This window comes from Opisthorchis viverrini (assembly GCF_000715545.1).
Source record: "Opisthorchis viverrini unplaced genomic scaffold opera_v5_767, whole genome shotgun sequence".
NCBI classification, from domain to species: domain Eukaryota; kingdom Metazoa; phylum Platyhelminthes; class Trematoda; order Opisthorchiida; family Opisthorchiidae; genus Opisthorchis; species Opisthorchis viverrini.
This window is the reverse complement of record NW_008752390.1, coordinates 1-9,932: the sequence shown is the minus strand read 5'-3', so window position 1 is coordinate 9,932 and position 9,932 is coordinate 1. Positions and strand designations below refer to the sequence as shown.

At 43.9% G+C, this 9,932-nt stretch overlaps 3 protein-coding genes across 3 annotated transcripts in view; 2 read left to right on the top strand and 1 right to left on the bottom strand.

Annotated features, from left to right (window-relative positions):
• Positions 1-5,073, top strand: part of T265_12027 (hypothetical protein) — a gene marked incomplete at both ends in the record, with an annotated part of 18,997 nt that extends 13,924 nt beyond the window's left edge. Inside the window, 3 exons of the mRNA XM_009178923.1 lie at positions 1,821-1,889; positions 4,748-4,921; positions 5,068-5,073. Coding sequence (XP_009177187.1) covers positions 1,821-1,889; positions 4,748-4,921; positions 5,068-5,073 — 249 coding nt within the window. The remainder of the gene's footprint in view (positions 1-1,820; positions 1,890-4,747; positions 4,922-5,067) is intronic.
• The window catches only part of T265_12028 (hypothetical protein), a gene marked incomplete at both ends in the record, with an annotated part of 43,711 nt that extends 38,366 nt beyond the window's left edge, over positions 1-5,345 (bottom strand). The window contains one exon of the mRNA XM_009178922.1: positions 5,216-5,345. Within this exon, the coding sequence (XP_009177186.1) occupies positions 5,216-5,345 (130 nt within the window). The remainder of the gene's footprint in view (positions 1-5,215) is intronic.
• Positions 5,344-6,425, top strand: T265_12026 (hypothetical protein; the record flags this gene model as incomplete). The annotated part of the gene is made up of 2 exons (XM_009178921.1): positions 5,344-5,963; positions 6,254-6,425. 2 exons carry the CDS (start codon positions 5,344-5,346, stop codon positions 6,423-6,425), a joined length of 792 nt encoding a protein of 263 aa, XP_009177185.1.
• Between the last annotated feature and the right edge of the window lie 3,507 nt (positions 6,426-9,932).

The following is a 9,932-nucleotide window of genomic DNA, read 5'->3' as shown; positions in this document are numbered from 1 at the left end:
CCGTATTCCATCTCTCTCTCTCACCCTACCCTCGCTTGACCAAGTCGGAGTGTTAAAACTGCCGTTTCTATCTACACCCGATTACCGACCGGTCACTGTTTCATGGGTTTCAAACCAAGAGTCTCTCACTTACAGCATGCTCAGTTCTGTACGGAATGCCCTTCAAGATGAACCTACGTGAGTCGGACAAAGCTTAGAATTGAATCACGCGCTGTCATATACCATGTCCTGTTGATATTTTTCAACCATTATGGATGGTTTAGAAGAATTCCCGGCACATAATTAGAATCCAGCACATTTTAAAACTTATCTCTTGCTTATGAAGCTCAAATCACCCAAGAATTTATTGTTGCGCATTACTACTCGCAATTTGGATTCAGTAGACAAAACCACTAACTCTTAGTGACTAGGTTTTCAAGCAAGAAATGTCAATCAGCGGAAACGGGATATCTCGGGAACCTTATGAGGAGGACCGTGGAGTGGCACGATTCCAGAGCTTCTATATGCCCCATGAGTAGTATTGAAATCTGTTGATTAGCTGTGAAATACACTGACTGCCTGAGCGATCGGTTTCCAGGCTATACATAATGGAACTCCAGGTAAATCACATCGTTAATGCTATTCAACCAGTCACTGTCTTGGATAAATGGCTCCTCATTCCACCGTTGGTGTGCTGGGCGAAATATTTCCATATATTACTATAAGAAAGTTGCCGACGAAGAGATTTCGGTTCTTCAAGAGGAACCAACAATGGTTGAGTCCGAAAAGAAACCTCGATTGGTAGTGCCCGAACAACCTTCAAGAGGAAGATGGACATTGTTATGGTGGTAGAGTGTCAAACAATTTCAGACGGCCTTTTCAGAGCGATTTGCATTCGCGCAACCTCCGGTGTCATCAAGCGCGATGTTGGAGGCTTGTTTTTTCTGGAAGGGGAAGACTATAACCTTAGGAATACTTTCCGTCTAACCCGATAGATAGAATAACCGGTTTTTAGCTCAGCGCGATATCGTGGGTAGGCGCATGTACCGTTGAGACCGGCCTTTGTGGCAGAAGTGGACTCGGACCATTGAGGTCGATGGCTAACTTTGCATGCTTGTAGGGTAGAGCTCTCCTGTTCGCTTGCTGACCATCGGAATACTTTTGGCCAGCAGTGCTGCATCTTCGTGTATCTTTAAAATGGCCTCCTATCTCGAATGAACGACTTCTCGGTTATCAACTCAACTGCCCCTTTGATTCTTCGGTATAACTGAACTCTATTTCAGTTTTGAAAGACCCTTGTATTTGCCGATTTTCTGGCTACGCAAATCGTCTTTACCGCTTCCGATATACTAATTTTGTACCAAGATTTCGGTCAGCTACAAATTTGTTTTAATGCATCAATTTGTGTCCCGGTTTCGATCACACGCTGAGTGATGATCCAGGTCAGCTTTGCTTGCTTTTTGCACTACCTCGAGATTCGTCGAAAATCGTTGAGGTTTTTAATTTTTGTATCAATGTAGTCACGTTTGTTTTTATTGTATGACACAATTGCCTAACCATTTGTTTGGAGTTTTGCCGGTTCGGTTGCTTACTTTGGAGCACAAAGATGGCACTTGCGGATTGGCACTTGTGCGAACGTAGAAAGTTCTATATCCATTTCGGAGTCAAAGGCCGACAGTTTAGATCACAGGACAATATACCCGGGGTTCGAATTAAATTAACCCATTCGAAACGTGCTGATCAGAAAATCATTACCGCACAATAGCTCACGTTTCTGAAAGTAAAATCGCCCTAAAACCGTTCTGTTGTATTATATATTATTATATACATTATTCTATTAGCATGAATCCCAATCGTCGGATTGTCTGGAAAAAGGAGAGTTGATGTTCCATGTCACTTGTCGTGGAGTGGTGAGCACCCGTTAATCGACAAGGTNTGAAGTCATAAAAGTGAATTTTCTCGATTTTTGTGGCCATGCGGGACAGACAAATAAATGTGGATTTCAAAACACGATCCATTAAATGAAAACAATGAGCGTAAACCAGGTAAGAGCCTCAGATTCAAAACGAATGCTTGGTGATATCTTGTGAGAAGCTTCATCGAAAACATCGGGAATAGTTCTAAACACATTTGCACGATAGTCTTACAGCTCAAAGAACATCTTTGAAATCTATGCCGTATTAAGTTGGCGCCAATCTTTGCAATCGTATTGGACAAGACCACCGTGGGGTGAAAACTATTTTTAAATGTGCAACCCATAATTATTCTTATGTTTGGCACATGGCGTAGGGCTGAACAGTGTTCTTCCACAGCTTTTCCTCGAATTCATGCCTACTCAAATGCTCTCTAAGTAGCCACTTTTAAATAGCAGTAAATCGGTCATTTAAAAACAAGTTTGCAGACATCAGCGAAGATAGTTGCAGAATACTGTAACCTGTTTGAATAGTCAGCATCAGCTCTTACCATCAGTATGTTTTGCACTTCCTTATATGTGGTTTTTGACGACGAATCATCACCATCATCATCGATAGCATGACATCAGCGTTCAACACTGATTCTTCACTGTCGTACAACCATGATTTATTTATTTGAAAGCCTTATTGTAAAGAAAAGAGTAAAGGTGGACGGGGAAGGAACTTAGTGCTAGCTTAACACAATCATTCCGAGCTGCGTACACCTCCAGAAATCAAGAACACCACTGACATCGGTTGGCAGCCATATCTTGTAATGTCTCCAACCAGGCACAGTGAGGATCATGCGGTCCCCATCCTGGAAGGTGAGTAGCACCGACGGCACCCAAGCGTTTCGTGATCTCCTTCATGCTCCTCTGCCAGGTCAAGGGTTGGTCACCTCTTTGTTTACGCCACTCTGAGTTGGGCATGGAAAACGATGGCAAACGATGGTTCCGCATACGTAACACATGTCGCAACCAACGCAGCTTGTGGTGCTGGACACATTCTTCAATGGAAGTACCCGTTACACAACCGAAAACGCGATTTCTAACTGTCTCGTTACGGATTCGCCGACACCAACTCACACGAGCTGTGGTTCTGATTGTCGAACACCTGAAGACATCTTAGTTCCGCTGCACGAATAGGCCAAGTCCCAAAGCCATACAACAAAACAGCCCGTACTGTGGCTTTATACACACGCCCCTTTTACAACTGTCTTTGTACCGCTTTATTGACATCCATTTTTCAATACGCTACTGTTCATAGATCCAGCAGAGCCGAAAATTTAAAAACTCAAAATTTAAAGTTTCGTAGAATCCAAACAGTTTGTCGAAACACTTAAAATTTGTAATCTTTGCATCGATATAGACGAGCTCATTTTTATTTTTATAATACGGCACACTTGCCTAACTATTCGTTCGGAGTTTTGCCGGTTTGGTTGCTAACTTTGATGGTCTTTGGCCGTGAAATCAAAACAGTCGTTATATGCATATTATCGGGATAAGCAGAACCATGCCACTCGAGAACTGGCACTTCTGCGAACGAAGAAAGCTGCATATTCACCATCCAACTTGGAGTCAAAGGCCGACAGTTTAGATCACAGAAAAACATACCGGGGTACAAGTTTACCAATAAAATTCGAAACGTGCTGATAAGAAAAACATTACCGCACGATGGCTCATGTTTCTGAAAGTAAAATCGCCCCGAACCTGTTCTGTTATATTATATATTATTATTTCCATTATTCTATTATCATGAATCCCAGTCGTCAGATTACCCGGAAACCAAGAATTAACCATCAAATAAAAAGAAGAGTTGATGTTCCACGTAACTTGTCGTGAAGTGGTGAGCACCCGTTAATCGACAAGGTTCACTGTCTTTGCGGATCATTCAAGTGCGGTCCACTTTACAATTTTCAGGTAATTTGAAAATTCGACACCTGCATATCAAGGTACAGAGTAGTTTGCCACAAGAAGCTAAACTTCCAAGAGGTCAGTCGCATCGCTTGTTGAAGAGCTACTATCTACAAATATGTCGTGAACTTCCGTACATCCGGATTCACAGCATGTAATGAAGAACGATACTAGGTGCATTTGCTTGCCTGGAAGGGAGTATGTCCCCCTGCATCATATCCCGAACACCATATTCCGCATCGTTCTAGGTCAGACTGAATGACAACAGTACAAACCTTGTGATCCGAGAGCCCGAACACCTATTCCGCATCGTTCTAGGTCAGACTGAATGACAACAGTACAAACCTTGTGATCCGAGAGTCCGGGAATTCTACGTGTCCCATACATCAGGCCTGGTACATCAATCTACTGGTTGATGATCACGAAAAGCTCACTTCCGTTAGAACCGGTTAAAATCAGACTCCGTCCAAATGTTCTGTCGACATTCTCTAGAGAGGTTTCTCTGGCAATTTGGTTGATTTGAATACAGACGAACCTAGACGGGGGATGAAGTTACCATTAAAAATCGAAACATGCTGATCAGAAAAACATTGCCGCACAATGGCTCAGGTTTCTGAAAGCAAAATCGTCCTAAACTCGTTCTGTAATATTATTCATTTACTGTTGTTACCACACAGAATCACATATGAACATCTTGAATATTGCAATCTTTTTGTTCATTCAGACCAATGTCCCTTCTCGCGGACTGAGCAGAAACACTATATCTCGTTTCTTGTTCTCGTCCAGAGATTCCATTCCAGCATCGTCAGTCTACCTGATGTGAGTCCTGTAATTCGACGACGAAACTGTTTCGAACGCGGCAGCTGTGTCGTGGGGTTTGTACAAATTATTTTATCAGTATAGAACACTCATTTGCAAAAACAAAATTTGGTTTTGCGGCTGGAATCGGTTGGTATTGCTCTTCGAATTGGTATTGTTCCCCACCAGTCAGGTCCCTGTGTTTTCTTACAGTCGGCGCTTCCCACGGAGTCTATGTTTCTCCTTAGCGTCACAATTAATGACAAATACGCCAATAATGTATGTTTTCACAATTTTTTTGGAAGTTACCGTGAAGCTCAATTTGATAAGACATGCTTTGATGTGAAGTTCAACTTCTACTACTCAAGCCGGTTAATTTCCAAAAGTATAATTTTATCACTATCGATTTCTTTTTTCATCTACAGGATTAGCTGCAACCTAAGATATTGTGTTCATGGGTGCTGCTGTACTTATGAACGACCAAGGCTGTGATCTATATTCAAACCGCGCGAGACACGAATTCAATGCTGAAACTGCATTGGTTGGTATAGCTGAACAACTGTGCAGACTCACCCGTGTTTATCGCAAAGCGGTGGGGATTGGCCAAACGAGAAAGAACGACTTGGATTAGTGGACTGACAGCGAAATACTCCGGCCAGTCAAACACGTCAAGGCACTGGGAACTGCCAATTGCGGAAATCATGTACCTCCTCAGTTTGTTCTACCTGTCTGCATTGATCAATCCTCATGTGTGTTCCACATGTCCACCTGATTTTCGAATAGAGAATGAGGGTGTATGTATTGTGGTGGGAAGATATATTTCTAACTTTTGTGCTGCGGCCGATTATTGCGCACTCTATGGACAAAGAAGGCACCAACTGGTCTACCTGATTGGCCGAAATATTCGTCGTATTCCCCGACGCATGACAGGTGCGCGTAGTTTTCAAACTGGACTGAACTTTCTGCTCGAACCACCAAATATGGGAACGCCAGTATGGCGCGATTTGGATCCCAACGATCCGGAATACACAGCCACCAAGAACGACGTCCGTTATGTGAATCGAACCACGCAACTGAGTTCGCAAGATATCTCATTGTGGTTACGAGATGTGACAGTACTTCGCAATGTTCCCCGCTTTACACGTCGACATAGGACTCGAACAATTTGTGAGTATGGTGGGAATCTTCCGGATGGCCATCTCAAGGTTCGATTTCTCAGCAATTTCCCCAAACCATTGTCGGTACTCGTGCATTCAGAAGGAAGTTTGTCTGGCTGCGAACATGTAGTGGCCGCGAGAACGAAACTGGATTGTGCACGCAGGTGAGTAAATAATCACGTTTCAGTGCGTTTCCTCAACCTAGCTTTCCTGATATTAGACCTCAAACAAAAACACTCCGAGATGAGCAATTTTCGTTCCACATTATTTGAGCAACATCGAAATATTTTGGGATCCCCGATTTGGGCTCATCATACAGGGGTAGTCATCTGGATAATCGAGGCGGATTTTGAAAGCCGGTCGTTTTGAGTGAGGGGTGTATAGCGATACTACTGTTGGCTTACACAATGAAATGCCCACGCATTGACAATTGCTTCCTTATGTTTGATCTCAGATGCGCCCTCGAACCAGCGTGTCGATCCATCTACTACGACAGCGGGAGCAACAGCTGCGTCCACATGATGCACGCCGACTCGCTGCTGTCGCTATCGGGTGCGAAACGCGGATCGGGTTGGGTCCGTTTCGCAAGGACATCCGTTGCAATGAACATGAATGGCGAAAAGTAGCTGGTGAACAGAAAAACACCCTCTCCGGCAGATTCCCTTAAATGTTTAATCTCCATACAGTTGTCACATTCTGGTTACAGAAATGCATAATTTGCTGTTCGTTTCCCTGTTGCTCATTTATTCATTGTCAAGCAGTTTCCACATATCCCTCATACCCATCAGTGCTAGCTTGCTTATTACCACCACACTGGATTGGCTCGACAGTCCTAACTTTTCCCTTCCTCGCATTTTCATTGTCTCTTCAGTTCGCTTGAGATGCATTTGTGTAGTGCCTGTTAGTCACGATGTTTGATGTGCTTTTGTAGTATCGGAAACCAATAAACTGAGTTTTTGCTTTCCATCTTTCCCGCTATCCAATTTACGTTCATTTTCACCAGCCTCATCATACTGTCGGCATTCTGAGGGTATTTGAGGAGAAATTGATTGAGTTGCAAGGCGACAGTTTATTTGGAATGTAGTCTGAAAGGTAGCTCACGTCCGCGGAAGTTCCAGCATTCTTCGTGTTTCCAATAGTTTCCGAAGTTAGCTCGGCGTCTGGATGGCCAACACCATACCTCCTCGGATAAAACAACATACAGTTTTACGAATGTCACTACTCTGTTTAATCCAGGAATATGCAGCGGATGCCTTGTACCACTCTAACAGCATTTGTCTTACGCCGTCGACCGATTAATCTCTCGGGCTTTAAGGCCGTTTCTTTCATGGAATGATTGCGTCCTTATTTTGTGGAGAACAGATTGCTCAGCTCCGGTCGTTGTGACAACCGTGAGTGCAGAGTGCTCGCTTCTTCGATTCGTGAGCTAGAATTCTAGTTGAATTCGTTCACACGTGGTTGTTAGCTCGTTACCACGCATTTGCCTTTAGAATGACAACCGTATCGGCGCTGAAGCCGCTGACGCAACGAGTGCGTTTGTCAGTCTTCTTTGAGGACGCATTTTCCGAAGTGCGTGTAAAAGCTTGCTGCTCCTCCCTTCGCTAGGATTGCCCGTACGGCTTACAAGTCATGAGGTTCGGTATTCCGTTACGCATCAGAATACAGAATATTCGTTCTCTACCGAGAGTGAACTTGTACATGTGGTTGCCTGGTCACAATTGCTCACGTAAGCTAGAATGGCGACGATCAGAGCTTTGGCTGTCCCAATGTTGAGAGAAGACAGATATTTTGTTTTCCAACACGTTCGGGGACAGACGCCTAGTCTTCTTCTTCTCAAGATAACTTCATCCATAGGAATGAGTGAATCGGCGGAGCGAAGCGTTACATGCAGACAACATAACCTGGTGTCATCTACGCGGGGTAGCGATGAATGATCACCTTTTAACTAGACACAATCTTAGGATTTTAGGCCCGACGGATATTTTTCAGGAATAACTGTGGATCAAACTTTAAGATCACGTCCCAAATTGGGATGAAACGAGACACGCCACTGATTCCTGGTCACACAGATCGTCAAAGATCGTGGCAAAGATTATTGTCTCAGTTGACACTGCGACCACAGTAAAACCTGCTCCACGTAACCTATAAATGCTCCCTTTGGTCGTTGCCTAATTATCTTATAATGTTCGAGTTCCTTCGCTGATACGATACAGCTTGGCAACCCACGGATTGAGCAGCTTACGTGAGCCATGAACGAAAGCCTTGTTCCTCGCAGTCTAACTGTCGACTTACCTCAGGACTATACCTGGTTGGCATGTTATTCCAATAAAGGCCAGCTAGTTTCCACATAGAAGCTGAGAAATTCTGATTGCAAAGTTTTTGATAACGCATCAGAAATCGAAGGTTGGCACACCCAGCTTTAGCTCCCATGTCCATCGGCGCCTGCGTTCAGTCCACGAGGAATGTGTCCGCTAAAACGCTTTTCCAAGGGTGCGTCAAGCAAAACTGTCCACATTCTGAGTACCAGAGTGAGTTGAGTTATTCCCGAAGGTCGCGACACAGCTGCCACCAATCTTGAACGAAGTCCATGAAATTGGTTGACAAAGCGGAAACTCAAGCTGACTGCTGAGATACAGCAAACTGGCAATTTATTACTTCAGAGCACGCGTCGAAGCAACTCCGTCCGTTCGTGACCTGCATACTGACCAATATCAAATTGGTGACTCAAACTGATTGAGGAGTTTCGGCTGACTTGTTGAACGTCGTTTGTGCACGCCTTGAACACGCAAATGTTCCTTCACGTTCTATGAGCTTCCACATGTGACTGCCTCGTCACAATTGTTGACGTGTATGATGTATTCAGATAAATGCACTTGCTCTTGCCCCCCTCAGCTGACTTCTGGTAAATTCCGGGATGCATCTTCGCTGTCCAGTTCGCCCGAACTCATGATCACACCCCTGTACACGGCACTGGCTAACTCATTCGCCTGAGTCCGTAGCATTGTTTACTCAGTTATTGTTGTTACCACGCAGATTGCCGCAACAAATGAAGAAAAACAAGTAACATTTTCTGTGACCACACGCTGGTTTCACAGGTGATATCTTACTCACCTGTGCGGACTAAGTATTCCGTGATCACGAGTATTGAAAATGAACAAATGTGTTCATTTGTTGCTATGGATGCGGTTTAGAAAAATCATCTACAGAATATATAGACCAGCGCTGATGCATCGGAATGTAAATTTATACACGAGAAGAGAGAGGCGATAACTTTCGTTCCAAATGCCCTGTATATTCAGATACTGGTCTATAGGTACTAAATTGTGCTCCGCAGGCACCGTCTGCGATCAACCCATTGCAAACTCAGTCAGACTATCTTGAAGGTAAAATGGCCACCTCAAATTCAGGCCCCTTGTGAATGCAGTATGTCCCCCGACTTGCTCATTGGTGTGCGAAATGAACCGTCAGCGATCAGGCCCGTCTGTACGTAGTTGATGATTAAATTCATCTGACTTACATGCAGGCTGATAAATTTGTGATGAGGATAACTTGACATCAACAGCATAAATTGTCTATTTTTCCCATTCATCCATCTCCCTCCTCAGGGGGGAAAACGGTGGCGTAGCTCTATGTAAGGTAATTGAAATCACACGGGATTTTCGAAACCTTATGTTAATGGAGTCTTCGCTATGGTGAATAACCGGCTTCCATTGGCCAGGCACAATCGTCATCCTGGTGTAAGTTGTACATGTCTTACCGGAAAAAGAATCGATTTGTGGCGTCTTCTCGAATGTCTGAAGGAAGCGAGCAGCTGTGGGTTGCCATTTCTTGGAAAGATTTCACGAATAACACAGTTATCAAAAACGCATCGTCCTCATTGCCTTGAGCCTTGTTTTGGAAGTTCAAGTAAAGCTTATTAAAAAACATTTTCATTTCCAGTATCAACAAGTACCAACGAACATAGGTCCCTGGTCTCTACTCATTAGGTTAAACGGAGATAAATGATGGAGCCGCAGTCCATGATTGGTCATCGAATTGAAAGTGAGAACACATACAACTGACGCCTATCTAAATTTGAGTCTAATAAACCCGGCTACAACCGTACTTCGAAGTGGATTTTTAGCTACTGGGTT